This window comes from Lissotriton vulgaris, chromosome 4_1 (genome assembly GCF_964263255.1).
Source record: "Lissotriton vulgaris chromosome 4_1, aLisVul1.2, whole genome shotgun sequence".
NCBI lineage: Eukaryota > Metazoa > Chordata > Amphibia > Caudata > Salamandridae > Lissotriton > Lissotriton vulgaris.
The window spans coordinates 1,294,268,566-1,294,294,106 of record NC_141691.1 but is presented as its reverse complement, the minus strand read 5'-3'; the positions used below and the strand labels follow the sequence as shown (position 1 = coordinate 1,294,294,106).

The 25,541-nt window shown below is 43.0% G+C and overlaps 1 protein-coding gene across 2 annotated transcripts in view; it reads left to right on the top strand.

Moving 5' to 3' along the window:
• Positions 1-25,541, top strand: part of LOC147723143 (solute carrier family 66 member 2-like) — a 378,739-nt gene that overhangs the window by 214,974 nt on the left and 138,224 nt on the right. For both annotated transcript variants that reach the window (XM_086965524.1, XM_086965525.1), the window contains one exon: positions 8,348-8,564. In XM_086965524.1, the coding sequence (XP_086821650.1) occupies positions 8,348-8,564 (217 nt within the window). The remainder of the gene's footprint in view (positions 1-8,347; positions 8,565-25,541) is intronic.

Here is a 25,541-nt window from a genome sequence, read left to right as displayed (position 1 = left end):
GTCTTAATAGCGCAACTGTTGACGAACTTCATGCAATTAAATGAAAAGGAACTTTCAAAACCAGTACTGAGAGAGGGACGTTGGCTCGGCCCACATGTTGCTTTTCGTGAGTGTAACATTTTGACAGACATTTGGGGCTAGATGTAGGTAATAGCAATTTACCGAATGGTAAATACCGAATTTTACCGATTCGGTATTTACTAATCGGTAATTGCTATGTAGGAAAAAAAATCAGTAAAAATACCGAATCTTACAGATTCGGTAATTACCGACTCGGTAATTATCGAATCAGTATTTGCCATTGATTCCTATGGGCCTTGAAGCCCATAGGATTCAATAGCAAATACCGATTCGGTAATTACCGAATCGGTAAAAATACCGAATTTCCAAGGGGGACAGGGTGTCACTTTGACACCCTGTTGCACCCCTGTTTCTGGCTTGTGTGCCATGTGACACACATACATGCCCTTAGGGCATGTATGTGTGCCACATGGCACAGGTGTACATGCACAGATGTGCACGTACACAGAAATTCGTAATTTACCACCCAATAGTATTGGGTGGTAAATAACGAATTTGTAAGGGCCTGTGGCACTGTAAACTGTGCCACCTACATATTGAATTACAGAATCGGTATATTTACCGATTCAGTATTTTACAGAATCGGTAAATTTACCAAATAGGTAAATATACGGATTCTGTAATTTTCTAGCCCCTACATTACAATACCCAAATACCGGTCGGTAACGGCCGAAATCGGCCGTTACCGACCGGTATTTGGGGTCCTACATCTGGCCCTTGGTGCTTCGACTGCCAAAGAGTGATTGTATTGTATTTTTGTTTAGTCTAAAGCTTATACTTGATAGACAAGTACTGTGTTCTCTATGGTGACAAGCCAGTGATCAGGGCTAAAGGCCTGATCTGTTTATTATGAAAAGTTATGACAAAGACAGTAGGTCTGACCTTTTTATGTAAAAATAATTCATTAAAACCATTAGGCATTTAAAGGTGGATTGTTATCACACGTGTGTGTTCGCTGACAGATTTACATTTTTGCCCCCGCGGTCCTAACTTCATCAAGTTGGAACTGGCGAACATTTGTCCCACAGAGGATATAAACGATAAGCAAAGGGGAGTGGCAAGCTGAAATGCACAATTTTTGTACCTGGTGAAACAGTTATTTTATATGCTTGGGGGCAAGGGAGTGTAAATAGCAGACTGGAAGAAAAAGGAATAGAGAACACCTTTAAAAAAAAAAAAGAACGCCATCTATAGTGAAAAACAGATTGGCTGTAGGCATACGCTGCATGTCTTGTGCTATTCTGTTGCACTGCCTGGGTGTTGTAGGGGCATCACTAGCTTTACCTGAGTCGAGAAGGCAGATTTCATTATCCCCCCCCTTTCCTCATAGCACCGGCTGTGATATCCCTCTTGTGATATTCTGACAGTGAGCGTGAGTGTCTCTCTTTGGCGTTTGCTCTTATAGTACATTGTTGCACCGCCTGCTTGTTGTGGTTTTTCCCACATGCATTCAGCTGGACAAGGAAACCTTTGCAGTCGGGACTTCAGTCATTCTTCGACACTTTCATCATTGCGGCACTCTCCGATTTGGATAACATTAGCAACAGCAACACATGAAAAACGTTCCTTTTGGATATGTGATTGGCGACTAGGGTGTTGTTCTAACTCTTTTCTAGCTCTTCTTCATTTGGACCCTTAATCAGCCGTGCAAACATAAACCAGAAGTAAAATCAAATCTAAACAATAAATACAAAGAAAATGCCATTCCCCAGACTTTTGAACCTTATATTATTGTTTACTGTGAGGAGCTAGAAGGAAGGTTGAGAAAATGCCTTGATGGGGGCAAGGGGGAAGGTAGTGTCAGGGCTCTGTTCTGCCGTCATTTCTTGAGCTCCTGATGAGTGACATAATCTCTAACCTAGTATAGAATGTTGTAAGCTGGTTAGCCAATCCGAATCCTCCGTTTGGGCTGTAGCTAATGTTGTCGACTGGGCCATGCCCTTGGCTGCCAGCTTCCTACCTGCCAGCTTATTTTTTAGGTTTTGCCTGCTCAGTGCTTACGCTGTGCTGAAGAAATCTATTTTTTTAATACAAACTTAAAAGGGACTTGCACCCAACCTCCTCTCTTTCCTGGCTTCTCACTGGTTCCTGTGCGTCCCACTTACCTGTTCTCCATTTCTGTTCGCTGTAGAATATTTTACTGCATTTACCAATCCGTATTTTCTTCAATAACCAAATTGAATCAGCTCAAGACTCGGTTAAGCAACTCTACCATGCCGTCTCTCACCTTACAGGTCAGGACAAATCAACCTCTAAAGAGGCTTCTCAATCTATGTGCGATGCCTTGTCAACGTACTTCCAAGAAAAAGTTTGTGATATTTACTCCAAATTTAACAAGCTTACCGACGACACGATTATTTCCCATACCACACTGGACCCCTTTCCTACTAATCTACCCACTTTTTCCTTCGATCAAGTCTCACCAGAATTAGTTCATAAACTCATGATTACTATTAACTCTGGCTCACCCAATGATCCTTGTCCTCCCTCAATACTCAAATTGGCTCCCGCTATAATCTCTCAAACTCTTCTTACATCTTTAACGCCATGCTTATTTCAGGCAATTACCCCTCAATATGGAAAAGAACAGTAATCAAACCTCGTCTTAAGAAAACCACCCTAGATCCATCCAAGGTCACGAGTTATAGACCAATAGCATGTCTCCCTTTTCCATCCAAGATTATAGAAAAAATCATGAATAACCAGATCTCCGAATTCATAGACATTAACAACTGTCTTGATGACTCGCAGTTTGGATTCAGAAAGGGTCATGGCACGGAGACTGCACTAATAAAAGCTTCTGATGAGATCAGAATGATCATGGACAGAGGAGGTGCACCAGTGTTTATAATGCTCGACCTTTTAGCAGAATTTGACACGGTCGATCATTCCATCCTTATGGACCATGTAAAAAAAAAACGGAATCTCCACGAATGCCATTTCCCTTCTCTCTTCCTTTCTAGCTGACCGGAAACAATCGGTCTCTATGGGCGGTTTTTCCTCCTGCTCCTTCTCCCTGCCTTGTGGTGTGCCCCAGTAATCCTCGCTGAGTCTAACACTTTTTAACATCTATGTAGCGGACTTAGCGAGGATCATCAAAGCTCATCGCCTAGCAGTTACTTCTTATGCGGACGATACGCAGTTTGTCCTGGCGATCAATAACAACGGACTGGAAGTAGCCACTAACTTCCAACGGGGAATGCACGCCATCAGCAACTGGATGAGCAAAAACTGTTTAAAGCTTAATTTGGACAAAACTGAAGTTATGGTCTTCGGTAAGCTCACTCCTAGTTGGTCCCCTACCTGGTGGCCCCAAGATCTAGGACCTCCACCTATCCCTGTCACCAAGGTCAGGAATCTGGGAGTGATTTTCGACAACAAACTCTCCTACATACATCAAGCCAACTCCATAGTCTCTGCTTCTTTCTTCACGTTAAAAATGATCAAAAAATTCCAACCTTATCTCCCCGCGAACACCATTAACACTTTGATTTCCACTCTTCTAATGTCCCGAGTTGATTATTGCAATGCTCTCCTGCTTAATGCTCAAGAACAGGTGTTAAACAAACTCCAGCTGGTTCAGAATGCAACCGCCAGACTTGTCACTGGAACACCTAAGTTTAAACCTATTTCAAACATTACTCGTAAACTTCACTGGCTACCTGTGAGGCAAAGAATCAAATTCAAGGCTCTGTGCATAGCCTTTAAAACCATCCATGAAAAAGGCCCACTCTCCTTAAAACACTCCCTTTGTCCTTACACACCACTTCACACTTTTAGATCTGCTAAAGCAAACCTTCTTGAGATAGCCAAAACAAGAAAAGCGACATGGGGAGACCGATCCTTCGTAATAGCCACGGCCAAACCATGGAACACCCTCCCCATTCAACTCAAGAGCATTCCTACACTCATTCTGTTCAGGACACAATTAAAAACTTGGTTATTCAACCAATAGACCCTGCTAATCACATACAAACCTAGCCTTACTCGATTTCTGTTCTAGCGCCAAGACACCCTTGGGTATTCGCACGCTTAATAAGTTGTATAAAATAAAAATAAATTATTCCTCGTCTGTTTCTCTTATGAGTTTCCCGCTGCCAAAATACTGTTAACATCCACTTTGGAGGAACTATATTTTCATAAAGATTTGCCTTTTACTCATGCAGCATTTTTATATAACAATTTATCACTCGGAGTGATTAAATGATTTGCATAGGCTCACAGGATGTTGTGTGGCGCTGCCGAGACTCGAACCACGATCCCCAGCTCTCTTTGTCAGCAGCTCTGGCCGCTGCACCACATCCTCTAAAACTCCTGTGTTATTTGTCAGGGAGCTCTTTCCCTTTGCCGGACCATAATTGATGAAAACAGCTCTTTATTTATTACATAGGCGAAACCGATGCATTACCAGTGCTTGTTTTTCCCCCCATCTCCACGAGTGAGGAAAAGGCTCCTTTCTAGTTCCGCAGCACTGCTGCTCGGCCTCTCCTTCATAAGCCTGTATCTCTGTTGCACTGTTTGGCCCTTGCCATTCCTTCATTATTGGGTAATGTAATCCCCAACATATATTGAAAAGTTGAAACCTACACATTAAACAAACTGACAATTTTATTTTCTTCTAATGGGTGTTTGGGCTTGCATCCCTATTTGTGAAGCAAGGGAAGCGGGCTGCACAGTGTGGTGAGAGGCCATCTTAGGAAGAAAAAGAACAGGAGCTGCATTGCTGGAGGCCTGGGCAAGAGCAGTTTCTTCCCTTGAACACTGTGAGCTAAATTCACCACTAGATGATGGTGCTAATAGCTTTACTGTATTTACCTGGGTGTGGTGCCCTCCCTTCATTATGTGCATGCAATTGTAGAAAGGGTTATTAACTGCGGATTCAGACAATAACCAATAAATATCTGAGGCCATTTGCCATGTTTCGGCGGCTTACAAAACCTTTAGTGGACTTCAACTGTGCAAGGCACCCACTCATGAGATGGAAATCCACTTTACATTGGGGCTTCTGTCTGACATTGGTGTCCACTGTGTGATAGTCTCTTCATCTGGTGGTTGTTTGAAGATTACTGGTACTGTGCGACAAACAGTAGCACTTAGTCAGTTGGCAGGTCTGTCTTACCACGGCTATCCAGTGGTATTTTAGTTTCACTTGTATTTGTATTTATAATGACATACTAGTCTCCCAAGCTTTTCCTTCTTAGGAGAATTGAATACCTTGTCTGTGATAGTAATGGGCCTAAACGCAGGTCCTACTTTTTTTGGCTGGCCCATTTTAAGGTCTCGCCTAGGCAGCGCGCATGCGCTGCTCTAAGAGGGCCTTTAGCCATTTGTCTTCTCCTTTTCCCCACACTTGTGCTTGTGCTGGCATCCACCTTGCGGGAGTAAGCAGCGGCGCGCATGGTAATTGACAACATATGTCTCTCGCGCCGTCGCTGCTCGCTCCCGCAAGGCGGATGCCAGCACAAGCATGAGTGCTTGTAAACAGCTGTTTGCATTTGCCTGGCTGCCCTCGCTATCCCTTGTTTACTACGTGCGTTTCCCTTGATCTTATCACTTGATCAGAGCAGCACGCCTCACTTTATCTTAAAACATTGCCCGCCATCCACCTTCCTATTCTATTTATTTACATTGGCATCATTTGCAGGTTTGCCCCCTTGTGCTTCATGTCTTTTTTTTTTTTTACTTTAGAACGAGGGACGCTATTAGCCCTACGAGCAAAGCAACTCAAACTGCAGTCTGCTCAGGCAGCCATAGAGCATGTGAGAGACTGCACTGCTGTGCACTGTGCAGCGCCCTTCTACCCTAATGTTGAATTTTTGTTGAGACTAATTAAAGTTTACTTGAAATCTGGCAGGTGGTACTGGGGCCAGACGCGCCAGCCGGGGCTGAGCTGTGCTCCCTGGCTGCAACATCGCGGTGGCATTCATGTGAGTCAAATGACTGCAACATTGTGTCCATTTACCAAGACTGGACTTAAGTCAGCACTAGTGGACGAGCGGACGCAGTTTTGTTTCTAAGTTTAGTTTGGCAGCACGCAGCTACTTGCACCACTGTATGTGTCACCCATGCCTCCCCTCTCTTCATGATGCCCCTCTACCGGACCGACTGCTGGAGGCTCATCATCGAGGCTGTGGCTCACAGTCACTCTCAGGTCTGTAATATCCGACCTTTTTGAAAATATATTTAATTCTACAGCACCTGCCAAAGCCTGTAACTCACTGCTCTCCTCAGGCTGTGCTTTTGTCACAGCCGGTCGGTCAGAACGCCTCTCAGCTGACAGTGACTGGGACCAACTGCTGGAGACTCGTTACAGCTGTGGTTTACTGTCACTGGAACTGTCAGGTCTCATTATCCTTCTTGCTTAATAGGTTGCCAAGTGTAGCAGTGTAGTGTTTCTTCTGTGTTGCTGGGTGCTGAATAGTGCACCTTTATTGATTTTCCATGGTGAGTCTAAACAGTTAGTCCTACATCTGTGGCTGCCCCAGGTTTTGTTTCAGAATATTGGTCATCATAGGTTCTGTGTAACCCCCATTCTCCACATAGTGTTTTGTTTGTCTGCCCTTATCCAGGGCAGATCGGGCACTGACAGTCGATTCCCAGGCTCAAAATGGCTCCTTGCAGGCAGGCTCCATGCCATCACATTGAGCAACGCTGCTGTCTTGTGCTCTGTTGTCTGCTCTCTACAATGTAAGGGCTCATTTCATGCGAAGAGATCTTGCAGCTAGTGTGCTGCCTGTTTTTAACTCTGGTCCATAATATGTCTCACCAAGCTCCGTTTCCATATTACTGCGACTGGTTTGTGGGGTAGGACACGCATAGTGCCATATCTTGGTGTAGCAAATGACCTAGGTCTGAGACTCGGTATCCGCTTCCAAATGTAACAGTCAGAAATGCAAAAGCACCAGGAAGGTGGATGGCACAGGTATTCTTTTAAAGTTAGCAGAAAGCCTTTTTTTGCCAAAACCAGCAGACACAGATGAACCCTTGTTGACTATCTTTATCACTTGTGTGTTATTTTTGTGGGGTACGCACACAAGAACCAATGAAGCCATTTATTATTGTCAAGAACTGTTGTGTGAGTAGTGAACTACAGCATGCCTGGGGTGTACGCAGACAGGCACATCCATCAAAGCCTAGCACTGCAGCATCGCTAAAGGACCTGACCTTCAGTGTAAGGACACGTGGGCAAAATAAATACACATGCCATTATGTCATGTGGCCCTGTCCGAAGAGTTCCACAGTTTGTAAAATGAGGGTGAGTAGTAAAATGTCACTGTTTGCCCACACAGCTAAAACATTACTGGAGTTGGGATTTAGGAGGCAGCTGTAATAGGAAGAAAATCATTTGCAAAGTCAGGTCTGACCTACAAGAGCACTATTGGCTTTGTCAATGTTTTTTAGCCATGTTGTACAGCAGTGCAGCGGCTGTGCAGCATGACTGAAACTAAAAAAACAAGCATTGGCATAGTCAATAGGTCTCGCCTTTGAGACCTTATAAGTGTTTATCCATGCAACAGTTGATGTTGTTGCACCAAGGATATTATGCTGCATAACTAAATACTTATAAGGTCCCAAGGGGGAGACCTATTGGCTATGCAAATGCTTGTTGTTTCTTTGTAGCTCTTGGAGTAAATATCAGTGTTCATTTCATTACAGTTAGTTCCACTCCCTCAGTCTGTGCTTTAAAATAATTGTCTTGCATGTCTAAGGCTGATTTTATTCGTGATGCAATCACATTCCTGTCTTGCAAAGACGTATTGCTTCTATATTTCTTAATCATTTAACAAGGAGCTGTGTTTTAAACGGGTTGCAAACAAATTAGCCAGGTTATCGCCCAGTAACAATGCCTTTTTGTTATTTTCTCCACTAATTAACACTAGGATTTTCCCTTCATTCGTTTTAGTATTGTAACAAAAAAATGTGACTGCTGCTCCTCCTCTTTTTCAGTTTCTTTAAGTCATCAGTTCTATCGTTAATGTATGAGTTTAATACATTGTTACAGCAAAATGTATTAATTTTTATGGACTGTTTTTTCCGTTTTTAAATTGTCTCCGGATAATGCATTGTTGCATGGGAATGTATTATTTTTGTGAACTTCTTTTGTTTTTTCAGTTTTAAAAATTTGTCTGAGCTTAATACATTGTTGCATGGAAACATATTGTTTTTATGGTCTATTTTTGCTTTTCAGTTTTTAAAAAATGTGTCAGGTTAATACATTGTTGCAGGGAAATGTATTGATTTTTGCGGGCAATTTTTGTTTTTTCAGATTTTGATATGAACAGCTTTTGGCACTGGAGCCGGTTCACGGACTACCTTCAGTGCGTGTTGAGTTTTACCTTTGTGTCGGGATACATCACCTACCTCTGTCTGGACTTTGTTCTCTTCGTAGAAACACTAGGCTTCCTCGCGGTCTTCACCGAGGCCATGCTTGGCATCCCACAACTCTACCACAACCACCAAAACAGATCCACAGAAGGAATGAGGTAAGATGGGAAGGCCGACCTACAGTATTTTGCTTCTAACAGACTAACAGGGCCGGACTGGCAATAGCGTTCACCAGGCAATCCCCCGGTCAGCCGCACGGGTGGGGGGGCGGTTTTGGGCCCCTGGGAGCCATTTTTGTTACAGGGCCGTTTTTGCAGCACAGCTGCAAAATCGACCCTGTACCAACATCGGCTGAAAACCGAGCACGGCAGAGAGCTCGGCGGCACCTCCAACCTCCCTCCCCCCCCCCCCCCCCCCCCCCGAGTGGGGAGTGTGGAGGGGCTGGTTGTGGTTCCCAGTCCGGCCCTGCAGACTAAGGTCTGGTGAAAGAGATTTCCACTCTCTCTTTCAAGACGGATATACCAGCTTGTGAGTGGCCCTGCCGGGAGTACTGGGATCCAGGGATGGTCCACTCTACTTGCTGTTCAGCTAGGTCTTCTGTGTTTATTTTAAGTGCATTTCAGAAGCCTTGATGCAGTGCGCTATTAATGATTTACTCGTTTCTTTTTTGGTACAGGGCAGACATCTCTGCTCTTTATACTCCTTAACAAAACCTCAAAAGGGCCTTGTGCTCTCCTTGATGAGAAAGAAGTACCTTTCCAGCATCATGTATAGTTTGTTCCCTTTTTAAGTACATTGAGATTAGAGCAATGTGATTTAGGCGTTGACCCACTTACTGTGCCACTCCTAAGGCTGCTTGCAGATAGTGAATTATTTGCTTCTGTCAGACATTCTGCTTGGTGAACCTGCTCTCTTCACAGTCGTAAAGCATCTGTTTGTAGATGTCGTGCTTCTTCCAGCTGAATGTGTGATTTCCCCCAGTTCCTAATCCTGTGATTGCCTGCTACCCTATTCGTCCCATTATTTGGGTCTACCCGTCAGTCCTCGCAGCCATATGATTCCTGACCTCACCTAGCTATGGCCCTTCTGATTGTCAGCGCCAGGATGCTCCTTCTGGAGCGATAGATGCGCTTTATAAAAATAAATAAATATCAAATATCTAGTTGAGGAGAAGCCGCCAAGCTCTCTGCCTGTGCACTGTCGCAGTGTCCTCCCGTGCTGCATGACGTCAGTGGAAAAACCAACATATTAGAAGGGGGGAATGGGAATAGCCCAAGACGTGCAGTCAGAGCAGCTCATAGTCGAGGAGGTTCATTTGAGAACATGAGAGGTAGAGGCAGTAGCGGCATCATAATAAAGCTTTCAAATAATAGCGGTGCGGATGACCTTTTTTTGTTTGTTGCAGTTTTCTTTAGGGCAAACTTGACCTGAAGGTATCGGAGTGCTTTACATTAGCACCAGTTACATTACACAAGGACATATTAATTTTTTTGTTTTAGGCGCGTGGAGATTAAGTAATTTGCCCAGAATCACAGGTCGTTGAGCTGACGCCGAGACTCGAACACAGTTCCCCAGTTTAAAAGTCAGCAGCTCTGGAAGTTACACCACATCCTCACCCCAACTAATGGCCAGATTATGAGTTGGTGTAATTTATTGCATCCTATAAAAATGTGTTGAGGTGTTGAGATTTGATAGGATGTGCTAATTATCGCTTGTCTGATTTTCTGGGGAATAACATACTATAAATACCAGGTCTTTTTTTATGTTGTTAAATTTCAACAGTTGTGACCTGGCGGAATTTAACAAAGGGTGTGATCTTTAGCACACCTGGTAATTTATGAGTGCGATAAACATCACATTACTTGTAACTGTAATTCCTGTGCAAACAGTTGCTTGCGCTAACTGTACCACGCGCAAACATATCCCTTGCAATTTCTTTCCTTTACACGGAGTTGTTTAAACTTCAGTCCCATTATTTTCAGGCGTTGCTTAGAGCACTGCGAGGCTGCAAACCGTTATAACAGATCATACTTAAAACCAGGCCTATAATATTATATATTCTCTTTAAGTGTGTTGCTGTAGTAGACTTCAACGCTAAAGATAATTTATGTTTCAAGAATACATTTTTAAAAAAAGATTTATGACTTTGTGACAAAATAAGGTTTTCTGGTGTGAATAAATATCTCACATAATTTTACTTTATATTAAGTCAAGTTAATCCGGATTCTGGTCTACTTTTTTGGGTGGTCTTTCTACCTTTCGATCTTTTTGTCTTCCTTTTCCTGTAGATTATTCTAACGACTGCTTTCAATCAGGAAAACAAATTACTGTGTTCATTTGCATCTTTTGCAACAGGAACGCAGTAAATCACTCCTAATCCTGCTGTAATTACCTTGCAGGCAGATCAATATGCCTAATTAGATAAACTCTTGGAATAGGTTAGTTAAGTTTGTGCTAGATCATTGTAAGTCTTGTATGTATTTCAAGCAGGTAATACCTCTTGGCCGGAGGGTGGATCTACATACCATCAAAGTAACCGGTCTGTGTGTTTGCCGCTCACACACTGCATGGATGACTGGTCAGTCTGGGTGGATACCCGCATGTGGCAGGCTGGGGAGTGTGCTCCTTCGGTCCATCTCATGCTGCATCTTTAACCTTGTCTGACAAGGTTATTAGAGGAACTAATAGAAATATGGGCAAAGAGGGTTCTGGATTTGTGTGCCAATGACCTATGCATTGTTTAAAAAAACAAGGGAAACCCAATAAGCAATTGGTCGGGGACCTTGGGTGCGTATATAATTTCTAAAGACAGGAGTCCCTAGACACTTTAAAGATACTAAAGGTAATAAATGTAGGCTAAATAGGTTCAATTAGATTGATAGCGTGCCTCAGGGTCTAACAAGTTATCCGAAGGAAAAATACGTTGGGATAACTGAGTTGGACTTCCTCGATGGGAATGCAGCCAGGCGAGTCGCAGTGCAGCAATGGCAAGCGGCGGCTGACTTCACAATGGAAGACAGAGTGTGGTCCTGGCGAAAAGTGGCTTGAGACACACTGCCAGTGTCTCAAGCCACTTTTAGTCAGGACCACACCGTATGGACACAACCCGAGAGAACCTTGGTCTTTCATAGTGAAGTCAGCCGCTGCTTGCCATTGCTGCAATGCGACTCGCCTGGCCGGATTCCCATCGAGGAAGTCCAACTCAGTTATCCCAACGTATTTTTCCTTCGGATAACTTGTTAGATCCTGAGGCATGCTACCAATCTAATTGAGCCTAGCAACCTCGCCCTACCGTTGCCCATATACCGGCGCTAACTCGCAACAATTGCTGAATGTACTCGGACATGAATAATGTATTGTCCTAAGCTAATTGTACACAGGCATGAATAACATAATGTCCTGAAGATGATCCCCCTATCTTGTTCCAGGGATCGAAATGCCGTCGACAATTTGTACACCATATGCATGTAATACAGTGTGTCGCCTATTCTGCAATGGTGTTTCCACGTTATTCAAGTCTGCTATATTCTATGTTTTACAGACTCGTTTTCCTTGCCTGAACCATTTCCCTAATTGTTGTTTGTCTAATTGTGGTAGTAGGACGCTGGCTGTGTCCCACTTGAATTTTGTATGAATTTGTTTCTATGTACCTATTGAATATTAAATTCTGTCCGGCTGGACAAAGAATATAGTACCTATTTAGTCTATTTTTATTTCTTTTAAAGTGTCTAGGGATCCCTGTCTTTAGAAATGTAATGACCTATACATGACAGTGATGGCATTACACCTGTTTGACAATGTGCAGTTCTCCAATGCAATGAACTGCTCTGCGTTGTCTGTGGCGTAAAGTGCGATGTGCTAGTGCAGTGCACCTTGCAGTGCTTAGTTTGTAAAAGAATAAGTGCAGGGGCCCAAAGTTTTTCATACAAGCCTATCCCTGGATCTCTCAAATGCTGGAGCTGCTGATTACCAAGGCCGTCTAGTCTTGATTCCAGCTTCTGCCTCTTGCTTCAGCCACCTGCACTTCCCATTTTTTTTCAAATTCACTCATGTAGAACATTTTATTCCTGCTATTTAGGTCTCCCCTACAGACTGCCGTCATTGTTGTTGGCGACCTTATGTTACCGGCATAGTACAATATACCTACAGAGTGTGGGCGTTTGGTGAGCTCACTTCAGCTATGGACTGTTGACATTTTTTAAAAAAAGTTTTATATAGCAGAACTCGACCCATAGGTATTGGAGCGCTTTACATGAGCACCAGTTGCGTTACAGACTGACACAGTCGTTTTGTTAGACACAGGGACATTAAGTTCGCCCAGAATTACAGGATGTTGAGCGTCGCTGCCGAGACTGGAACCCGGTACCTCACATTCGAGGTCAACAGCTCAAGCCTTTAGGCCACATCCTGTCCTGAATTGCCTCTGCCTGGTCGGGCTCTCTTTACATCTGTGGCATTTCGTGGAAGTTTACATGGAACTGTAGCGGCCTTTGTAGCCTCTCCCCTCTTTGCAGGATGTCTGCATGCGCCCGTCTGGTGTCAACAAAGAATCCCCTCTTGTGCTTACTTGAAGTGACTGCACATTTTTATGCAAATATGAACTAACTGTGAAATCTCAAAATTGAACTTTGTTGTTCAATCTTGAGATTTCACAGCTTGTTTTTCTTTGCCGCACCGAGCATCCTGTGTAGCTGCCCCCTACTTTACAGAGAGTTTTCGAATTTTGCATACTAGTTCCAATGGAACACACTTGATACATACATACCAAAACAGTTGGGTAACTACAGTTGTTCAGCGTTTTCATGAGAAATTCCATTCAGAAAAGGTACAAGACATACAATTCTAGATTCAGAGTTGACTGCTTGAGAATTCCGTGTTAGAGCTGCCAAGCAAGAAAGTGAGGCTGAACACACCAGATAGCTGCATGGCCTGCATGACATTGGTTAACACGGACAGACAAAATGGCACTCGGCTATCTCGTTAATGCTACACGTGAATAGCCTTTCACCAGTACCGTGAGCAAGAACCCTTGTGCTTTTAGCTTTGCCAGTGTTTGTTTCATTCGACTATCACAAGCATTCTGAAGGCAAAACGATTCCAAAATGACTGGCAAGCATCCACACACCTCCCGTGGCCTTCTTGCAATAGAATCTGTATTCCTAGTTTTGTTTAGGATGAAAACAAGAAACCCAGTTACAAGATGGCTACTGTATCATGTATATACCACGGTGATGAAATTCAACAAGCACTGGCAGATCCCAAACCTAGCTCATCATCTGGATGAGAACATTGGTAAAGCCAATGGGCTGGCAACCAAAAAAGAAAGGCAAACTTAATTGATTTTTGCCAATGCTTGCTCCTTTTATCACTGTGTTTCTCTATTTCCGTTCCCCTGTCTCTTTTCTTACTTTCACCCTTGTGTTCTGGGTCAAAATAAGATGAGTAGAAATATGTTGCGATCCTGAAATCGTGAGTCCCGGTGCCAGTGCTTAATTTGTAAATAAATACGTGCCAGTGCCAAAGGTATTTTTCAGGTGGCCAGTGCAGCTTGCACTGTCAACTGAATCTGCCATAGCGCCTCATGCCAGCATAAATAAACACTCCCTACTAAGCATCACAGTCCCATAAATGTGACTGGGAAATTCCCGGTCCACCAAAAATAGTAAGAACGCCCTAGCATTAGATAAATGTGTATATAGTTGTTAAAGTTAAATTGTGGTGGGCTGTGATAAGTAAGTGCTGGTGCCCAGGACTAGAAACCATCAGCACAAATTAAGCACTTGGTGCCCTTACCTGTAACTATTGGCACAAGATTAACCCATGTCAAGAAGTAACCAACTGGTCCCAGAAGGCCAGTTCGCCATAATACAGAGGTTAGTGACATTACAAAAAACTTTGACACCACAGGGTTGAGCCATTGTTCCACACGTATGCCCTGAGCTGCAACCAGTTTGTTGGTGAGTATTTAGGGTAAAGGTTCAAAGTGTAAACAGGGACGTTAGTCTCTCATTGGTTTCTCTTCTTGCTGCTCGCTTCACCGCGCCTTGGACCAGGGGTTGCAATGACACGGCCAGGGGTATCAGATGGTGTGGAGAATGTAGCAACTTCTAACCGTGGCTGTCCCTGATTGATTCTGAGTTCATAGATCTAATGAATAGACCACATTTCAATTGTCAATGCAGTGTTAGTTGGTTTTGAAAGTCGAGTGGCTCTGTTCTGGTCCTTTCAGGTTAAAGCCCGTCATAGGATCATACTGCATGGGAGTAAGGTAGTGTCTGGTCTGTCCAGGCATCCAGTTGTTCGTGTGTCTGAAATGTGTTCTCCTGTGTGTTGTAAGTGAACAAGTGTTACTCCTTTGTTTGCTAAAACCATAGGTTTTATGAGGTTTTTATTTTCCCATCCTGAATATGTAAATATATATTGGGAATCAATAACGAGTCAAAATGATTAGTAAACGATGGCGGTTTGCACATTTGCTTTCCCCTCTGTTTGACATGTTTAGGCAGCTAGTCCTAAAGATAGGCGTGGTGTGGCTGAACCTAGGTGCTTGAGTCTGAGTTGCTAGGCTAGCTGCATTATTCCTATGCATCCTTTTATGCATGAAAGCCTTAATTCAGTTAAGGCAAAGGGACCATGTTTCGTTTTTCCGAGGTGACGTAAATCAAAACCCTCCACACTTTTTCAGGTGGAAGGTGCAAGTGGATACACCCGTGAATATTTGTCTGTCCTTTTGAAGATGACCCTGAATCTTCTCGCCCGGGTTCTTCACCTCATTTAATGGGTTAGGGGACCGACCCATAAGTTCAGAGCAGAGGTGCAAAAGGCTGCTGCCAATCATCAAAATGTCTGTTTGATTTGAGTTTAGCTTCAACCAGCTGTTGGCTCTGCTCCCTGACCTCCAACATGCACTTAAAGAAGGTCATGGCGCGTGCCCCTGTTTCCCAGAGCCACAAGGATCTGTGTAAGCGTGAAGCATCAAAGGATGCAAAAGGGATGTTAAAAGATGTGGCAACAGTGCACGCCCCTTGGGTACTCCACAAGAGATGGAACTGCTCTTAGAAGTAAAGGGGAGTAAGAGTAACATAGGCAGGACTGGCCATTCTGCCACTCTGGCATTTTCCTTGTGGGCCGCAGGCTAAGAGACTGCTTTCAGAGCTGGATGGGCTGCCAAGACTCAACCATGATAGCCACAATCTAGTGGCAACCTTTTGCAGTGTGAGGATGGTTTTAACATTTTTGCCTGGGCTTGGTTTTCAATACGGCCCGACAATTACACTCGGGGTGCGTTTCTTAAAATTGCCAGCACTATATAAGAGTTTGGTCTCTTTGGTCAACCAATGGATCGTCAGCAGTGGGCCTTGGGTATGGCCACCATAATGGGTGAGTTTGTTAATTACCGCAACGTAGCCACGTGATCTCAAGCAACTGTTAAGTTCTGAGGCTGAATTATTTAAAGGAATGTCGGTATGTATGTTGAAATCACCTAAAATTAGTGACAGTCTTCAAGTCACAAATAAATTGATAGCATAATACAAAAAAACAAATATATAATGAAGTGAAATGTAGTGGGGGATACCAACCTAATATGGGCGCACTACCTTTAACTTCAGGGTACAAACCGTAATTATTAGCAGTAATCCAGAGGTGCTTCTAGAGGAAAGATGCGTATCCTACATCTACAGCTTCAAATGAAGCAACAATACATACTGTAAACTCTGAGCACACCCACAATTCATATATATAATTCAAACATAAGTATGGCAAGCAACTCCTATCTCCAGGAGCAGGAGTAATGTATATATATTCCAAAGTCAATGCGCAAAAGAATCCACTTTCAGAATATGAAGTCCATGTAATTTATTCCACAAGTTGATCACACCAGCCAACACGTGTTTCGTCGTGCATTAAATAATACTTCGACTTCTTCAGGGCTCTGTATCTGTCAGTGTTCTCTCAATCTAATGTGATCCTCACATCGTCCACAAACTAATCAATCTTCCAATTCTCCTCACAATTCGTCCAGCAATATATATGTTGCTCCATTCACCTATAATTACCACCAGTAAATATCATCTGGTGAGTTTTCTTGTAGAGCAATCTTCAAAACTTCATGTATTCTCAATGGTAAGTATTCAAATAAATCGTACACAGGATCGTCTAGCTAGACGCCAGGATTTGGACAGATCGGACGATAGTAGGATATACGAAGAATGAACTTAACACAGGGAGTCGAAAGATTTGGAGATATCGACAAGTGATAAACCGTACTTTGAACTTAAAGAAGACGACGATCCTGTGTACGATTTATTTGAATACTTACCATTGAGAATACATGAAGTTTTGAAGATTGCTCTACAAGAAAACTCACCAGATGATATTTACTGGTGGTAATTATAGGTGAATGGAGCAACATATATATTGCTGGACGAATTGTGAGGAGAATTGGAAGATTGATTAGTTTGTGGACGATGTGAGGATCACATTAGATTGAGAGAACACTGACAGATACAGAGCCCTGAAGAAGTCGAAGTATTATTTAATGCACGACGAAACACGTGTTGGCTGGTGTGATCAACTTGTGGAATAAATTACATGGACTTCATATTCTGAAAGTGGATTCTTTTGCGCATTGACTTTGGAATATATATACATTACTCCTGCTCCTGGAGATAGGAGTTGCTTGCCATACTTATGTTTGAATTATATATATGAATTGTGGGTGTGCTCAGAGTTTACAGTATATATAATGAAGTGATGAGCAGGCCCTGTGGCTGATGTTCAATAATTTTAAAAAGGGTGAAATTTGACAAAATTGGAGAGGCCAAATCACTGCATCAACCACCGAAGGTAGAGAGATAGAGAAGTGGAGATTACATTTTTGAAAATTACAGCCAAACCACCACCACGATCAAGTTGTAAACTAGAATATCCTTATGTGACTGCCTCAGAAATGTCTGGTACTGACCACTCCTATTATGACCAGTATATCTAAACTCTGAGGGCATGAAAACTCGAGAACTTGCATACATCAGTCAAAGCACACTTGAGATTATCAGTTCTGCAGATGAACAGGATCATTCCGGAACGCGGTTCTGGCAGCTATGTTTGAGCCGGATCAGACATCCGGGCCATCCTCTATGAAATGTCCTGACTTCACCCGCTGCAATTTGCAGACACCGGTACACAATCAGTTATTCCTACACATTTTGTGCTTTGCTTTCAGAGCTCCAACCTGCAGGGACAAGCGAGGTTTCTATTTTTTTTCCAGCTGTGCCCAACACAAATGCCTTACTTAAAAAGCCATCAGCACACCAATTGTTCAAGTCTCATTATGGTTGAGGGCTATCTGGAGTTTTAACAACTTAACAAGAATACCATCAAGGAAACAAAGAAATCAGCTGGAACTAAACTATGATTTGGAGGCAGGTTATGAGTTTCCAAACTCTGTGTGTAAGAGATGTGAGTACACTGTAAGAGAGTCAGATATATTTGTTTATGTGAGTAATCACACAAACAATATAACAAACAATGTGTAACAATGGGTCAACAGAAAAAATATAATGCAGCTAACTACGTGACTGTGTGTGAGAAGGGGACACAATCCCTGAATCCCAAGTATTCTTGGTGAAAAATATGTTCACACTACCAGTTCCCCTATTTGCCTTTAAACGGGGACCCAGTCTTAGGGACAAATTGGTCCATACAAGACCCAAAACTGAAATTCCGAGGAATACAGGCACCCTGTGGGATATGCCAGCTGTAACTGGACACCACCCGTGCGGACAATGTGCAGCATGCCCTCAGACCCGCAAATCCACAACGCTCGATATTGGCACAGAACACCCTTGGGAACAGCGGAGGTTCACGAACTGTAACAGTTCCAACCTCATTTATTTAATTAGCTGTCCCTGCGAAAAAAGGTACGTGGGTATGACCACGAGAAAAGTGAAGATAAGGATCTCTGAGCACAAGAGCTCAATACGTTGTAACAAACAAACAACTCGTATGACAAAACACTTTCTGGAGGCACACCATGCACCAACAGACCTCCAATGGACTGTGCTCGAACAGCCGATGATCCCTAAACATATCACTGACATCAGTACATTTCTACACCACAGAGAACAGAGATGGTGTACAAACTCCGAACCGACATCACGGGCCTAAATGAAGACATTCCGTGGATGTCCCTATAAATCAAGACACCCAGTGTATAGTACCCAGAGTGTTCATTTTCAAATACCAATTGAGAGTAGCAATATATTTTTCCATACTGCTCCTCATCAGTCCTTTATCAAGAGAGTGTAATTTACGAATACCATTGTTTGGCCATTCTATTCTGTGCCGAATTCCCTTTAGTAAAGGACTCAATCAGCTTGAAACTACAGACATGCCAGTCCGTCGGGTTTTACATTTCCAGTCACCACCCTGAATCTAGTGAGAAATAAACTATAAAAAAAATTTTGTGTCTTAGAACGCATTATAGACTTTTTAAAACAAGAAAAGGGTTTTAGGGCTGCAATTTAACTCCTAGATCCGTAATTCTATATGGTAATACCAAACTTTTTCAAACTAGACACACCTTGGTTTTTTAAAACAACACGGGGATCAAGCGCCATAATCGAACTACAAATCCCATCTATTTTGTAGTTCAAGTACTGATTACGCGCTTTTTGCTACAAACATTCAGCCAGAACTACAAATCCCATTCATTTTGTAGTTCCAGCGCCGATTATACACTAATTGTTATATACACTGCCTAGCAACCAAGCATGCACGCTATCGCGAGGCTTATTTTGCCACTTTAGCAGATAGTCAACACAGAGACTACCCAACGGGCGCTCCCGGACTACATTTCCGGACTACGCGCTTGGTGACGCGCGGCAACACGGAGCACACGTGCCGTGCGCCTGACCAATCAGCGCAGGGATAAGTATCTCGCTTCCTGTCCAGTCGGTACCTCCCACTAGTCAGCCTAGAGGAAGGCGAGGAGTACCGACGGACAGGTAAGCGCAACGGGGTGTTATGGAGGAAATCTCCGTGGCTTCTGGTTCTTCCTTTTTAAAAGACCACGTTGGGGTTGTTGAATTCGACTCTGTGAGGCGGGAGAACTCGAAGGAGGGGACCGGATAGGCACCGGGGCAAACATAAATAGAATAGTTGTTTTCCGGATTTACAATGCACCGGCAATACAAACGCACGTGCCGATTACCTTGGAAAACACGATCGGTTTTTTAGCGTCAAGTGCCTAATATGAATAGCCACTGCAAAATTTAGTTGACATTATGGTACTCTAAAAACACTCAGTATACCGTGTCAGAGCTTGGTTGCTTACTACATATATTGAGCCACATGTCTCCCTTCTGCCGCTCTGAGCAAAGCGTCTTTACAGTAGCTCTTAAAAGGCGGTTTTAGACTTAATAATGTAGACAGTGCTAACGGAAGCATGAGATTACATTTGCCCATGCTAGAAGATCATAGGGTGACATAAACATCAGTAACTCACTTCTACTTCTGATAAGAAACACCCAATGACAGAGGTAATGTGTTGTCGGATTGAGTTCTAGCGAACTCTTCCTCTTTCATTTATCCTGTTTTTGTTCACATCTAATAGAGCGGTGCTCCATTTGTACCTGAGCTGTAGCCGGGTGAGGTGGAGAGTGCATTCCCCAGAACTTGGGTGAGTGAAAAAAAACTTGATTCAAGCCCAGGATATATGCACCTGGCTCATATGTTTGATTGATGCTACAAACACTGACCATGAATTGCTTGGCATATAAGTACCTCACGAGCATATCTCTGTGTTTTGCAGCTTTCGTCCTTAATTGTGTGCATTTTATTGTCTTTTATGTGTGTTTGTCCATTGCTCACTGACTGGACCATATCCACTGGCGCTCGCAGGTGATATGATTCTTTTTTTACACATTTCACATTTGATAACAGCAGTTGCACTTTATTCATAAGAAGGTCCTGATGAAGCAGACTGGTATCTTTTGAACCAACTAATACTGCAGAAACATGTCGACCTAGTTAAAATCTGAGTAGTTATTTGTTACCACTACTTGCACTGTTTTTTAGCCTTGGGTGTGGGTAGGACCTCATTAAATTCTGTTTCCACTCCCACAACCCAATATTAATTCCTTCACTTTCACTTGCCACATTGAGCACTTCATGCACTGCTTTTTGTTAATTCTTTGTGCCCCCTGATACCTTCATAAAGTCTAAACCCACACACTCTACATTCCTTCACACTTTGATTAGGCCACAATCTACCTAATCCTAAGTGGTTCTTTCCACTTCCTTCTGGTGAAGGATCCCAAGTGATGTAGGGCGGTACAGGACGGGTATCTGATGGGAACATATTTTTCACCAAGAATACTTGGGATTCAGGGATTGTGTCCCCTTCTCACACACAGTCACGTAGTTAGCTGCATTATATTTTTTCTGTTGACCCATTGTTACACATTGTTTGTTATATTGTTATAGGGACTGTAACAATGCTAGGTCATTAAACATTTTCCCACCCATGCCCCCCTTAGTGTATTATTAATCACACAAACAACCATTTATATAGCACTTGCCAAAAAGTCTTTGGAAACCGTTTCTGCAACCTTAGAGTAACAAAAGATTAAGAAAAGCCGTATGGTTCTACACGTATGCCTTGCAGTGTGAATGCAGCTGTTTGATACTCTTTTATATCTCAGTGGGCTATATTATTTTAACTTGTGATCTGCAGGAGACACAAGAATCTCTGTAGCAAAAGCAGTAACCCACTGAGCTGTCCACGTAAAGTACAACCCTGAGACTGGCATGATACACTTTGTGCCTTGCAGCAGGCAGCTTAACTTCTGAACTCTTTGTTATTTCAAAGCTGTGCCTAGACTAAACACAGATTACTCAATGAAGTGCATGCGTGTGCATTAACCCATAAGATGCACTCTCCTTGTGTCGAGTTAAGTAAGTCAGAACAGGTATGCTGCCACATTTTTTCCTTGCTGCTCATTTCTTTGAGACAGAATTAAAAAAAAGAAATGTGCTAAGTTAACTGTCGGACTCTGCTACTCCTGACTGCTTCTCCTGACTCTGCTTCTCCTGACTCTGCTTCTCCCTCCTGACTCTGCTTCTCCTGACTCTGCTTCTCCTGACTCTGCTTCTCCTGACTCTGCTTCTCCTGACTCTGCTTCTCCTGACTCTGCTTCTCCTGACTCTGCTTCTCCTGACTTTGCTTCTCTTGACTTTGCTTCTCTTGACTTTGCTTCTCTCGACTTTGCTTCTCTCGACTTTGCTTCTCTTGACTTTGCTTCTCTCGACTTTGCTTCTCTCGACTTTGCTTCTCTCGACTTTGCTTCTCTCGACTTTGCTTCTCTCGACTTTGCTTCTCTCGACTTTGCTTCTCTCGACTCCGCTTCTCTCAACCCCGCTTCTCTCGACTCTGCTTCTCTCGACTCTGCTTCTCTCGACTCTGCTTCTCTCGACTCCGCTTCTCTCGACTCCGCTTCTCTCGACTCTGCTTCTCTCGACTCTGCTTCTCTCGACTCCGCCTCTCTCGACTCCGCCTCTCTCGACTCCGCTTCTCTCGACTCCGCTTCTCTCGACTCTGCCTCTCGTGACTATACCCCCTTTGCTGCTGCCACCAGTTGACCACCAATTTATGAGATCTGAGAGGATATTTTTTCCATTTCCACCATTGGATATTACCCGTTGGGTATGAACAATAAGGCAAAATAAGTCTGTAGTAATGAAATGTTGCAGAACTTTGCCAAAAAAGTATTACATTCTCTAGCCGGTAATCATGGTCCAGTTTTTAATTCATGAAGTGTTTACTATTGTCGCTTCGATATTGCAGAGAAAAAATACATAAGGCCGCATCGGGATCCGAGGTGTAGCCGAAGTCTCTCTAGCTCCTAGTCACAGACGGACTTGATAGCTTCCTGGAAGTGCAAAAGCGGCGATTGATTGACTGAGGGCTTGAAGTTGGCTGGTTCCCTGTGCATCTCAGACCCGGTAGTAATTAAAAATGGACATTGAAACGGGTCTCTATCGGGCCTTACACCCATGTCATTAACGTTGCAGGCTAAACGGATCGATTTCTGAACAATTAATGTACAAAAAACTTTACGGTAATCCGGTTCAGAGATTTAGTTACTCTTTGTTTCACGTTGTACCTAATTTTGAATTCGTTAAGAGAGTTTGCTATTTCCAGGTGCTGTGTTTCTGTCTCTTGCATAGTGGATACTTTGAAATTAGTCGCCGCCAGTCTCCTGAAATTAGGTAACGGACTATGGTTAAGAGCTCTGGAGGGGAGGCTGAAGGCAGTGCGAGTTTCTCACAGTGCCTGTCATTTGGTCAGAAAGCTGTTCAAAATACATGGAGAAATTAGGTAAATTTGACCAAACAAGACATCTCCAGTAATGAAGTTTATTACTTCAAGTATCGGAAACTGCGACCACGAGTACATTGTCCTCCTGCTCCTCACCAACTGCCAACCTCAACATTCCACCCCACGTCTTTGTACAATGTTCCACGCAACAGTTCCAAGCATGGTCGTCACATAGAATCCCACATATCTTCTCCCTTCAACAAACAAAGAATTCATAAAGAAATACAATAAAGATTTAGCATATGTATTAAGCAATCAAAAATTGGAGAACCCTATATATGTATATATATGAGTTGTGATAAAATTATACACACAACAAAATTACATAGCAAAATAAAAGAGCCAAAAAAACAAACTGGATCATAACCAATTTTATATTACCCTACTAGACCGAATAAGACAAACTCCCCAGCCCCAAAAAAGAATATGTTATTGAACCCTACTTAAGTCAACTACATAATCTGTGAAATGTTCACACATTTGCTTGACCATCCCCCGGACTTGTTTAGTAGGGCTTTTTATTGATGTTATCTTACACCGCACCAGCACCAGCACCAGCCAATTCCAAACGTACTTGTATAAAATCAAGTTTTTCAGGGAGGATTCACAACCAGGTTATCTTTATTCCAAAACAACAATCCCTTGTACACGCCAACAGTGTATATTATATATCATTAACAGTAACAAAAAACACTCTTGTTCCTCCGTTAAAACAGTCACTTCAGTTTAACCTTGAAATCCTTAGCCAACACGTGTTTCGTCGCGCTTAATGGTTCTGCACAGCGACTTCTTCAGGGCTATAATCTCTGTGTAATTATCACCGGAGCTCTAGAACCCATTCCGGGTCGAAAATACACTCTCTGTCATCCTGCTCTCTACCTTCCACTTTACTCTGCCTTGCATCACACACACCATATTCTGTTCCAAACATCTCCTCTTGCCATCCTTGCCTACATTCTTCTCTCAAGAATTACTTTTACGCATCAGCTGTTTTCATCTTATTCTACCACCGTTCTATGGTCCTTTTCTTTCTCATACATTCATCTTACCAACCCACTCCAACACACGCATTCTCAAAACCCTCTGCTCTCACTAAAACTCCCACTACCAGTACATTGCCTTCCCTCAAATCCTCCTTTTTCTTGGAAACCTTTTTTTGACCCTTCTCATATCTTTACTTGCTCCCTCTTCCCTATTACACCTGTACTTCATGTGCACCATGCCTTCTCTCTTTCATGGTACCTCTTTTTTAACCACTATATACACCCAGAAAAACACACACACACACAATAGCTGTGTTTCTTACACTCCCTATGACCAGTGCAACTGTTCCATGCTAATTTTTAGGTTGAAGCCTATCAGATAGCGCAGCTTTCTGGTTTGCTAACAACTTCTTGTGGGCATTCTGAAATGTTCCCTGGGAATGCATTCTGCTTGTTGTTGAGCATTAGCTTTGTCGTTTGTGACACACATTTGCTTGCTTTGTATTTGCTTGCTTTATATTTGTTAGGCTTTACAGCTTGAGTTTGACTGTCTGGTGGAGCTTTGACTTTTTTTTACTGTATCCTTCTGAGTGCTTGTTTTATGTAAACAGACCTTTAAATATTTTCTCCTATCTTGTCATATTTGCTGGGCATTCAAAGCCAGAGGTCAAATGTCAGGCTGTGTCTTCTGAGGGAGCTTGGTGTTTACTTTTCTTTTTCTGACTTTAAAGTGAGAGAATTTATGTGACATTCTTACTGTGAAAGGAGCAGCTTTTTTTGGCACACAATAAAAATGAACTGTGCTCAACAAACAAAGTTTCTTTTTTTGTAATTCTGAAGTGTGATGCATACATATATTTGAATAGGATTAAAAAACATCAATACACTAGGTGATGACTTTTCCACAAATTTTCATTTGTGCGCAGTAAAACTGTCTGTGGAAATGTAATGGTCATTTGAATTGAACATGTGCTGTAGGTAATAGCAGTGTGCTACCACACCATGCATACTCAACACAGCACTTCTCCACTTCACTCCACTCTACCCCACTCTACGCTATGCCCCTCCACTCTACGCCTCCCCACTCCAGACCACTTACCCCAATCTACTCTACTCTAATTTTCCCCATTTCACTTTCACTCCAATCTGCCTCACTTCATTCCAATCTACCCCACCCCACTCTACCCCAACACACTCCACTCTCATCCACTCAATGTACCACAGTCTAACCCACTCCAGACTACCCCCTATCCACCCCACATCACGCCAATATAACCCACTCCAATCCAGTCTAATCAGCTCAACTACAATCTACCCCAATGTACACGACTCCACTCCAATCTACCCCACCCCACCCCAATTTACCCCACTCCAATCTACCACATTAAACTCTAATCTCCCTAATCCAATCTACACCACTTCAATCTACCACAATCTACCCCACCCCAGGCTACACTACTGCACTTCAATCTACCCCATTGCAATCCACCTTATCTACTCCACTCTACCCCTATCTGTCCCGCTCCAATCCAATCTACTGCACTGCATTCAAATCTACCCTACTCCAGTCTACCCCAATTTAACTAACTCCAATCTACCCTACGCTGTTCTACCCCAATCTACTCCACCCTACCCTACTCCTCTCCAATTGTTCCTCACTCCACTCTAATTTACCCCACTTCACTCAGTCTACCCTAATCTACTCCACTCCAATCTATTATACTCCACTCTACCACACTCCACTCAATGTGCCTCAATCCACCCACTCCAAT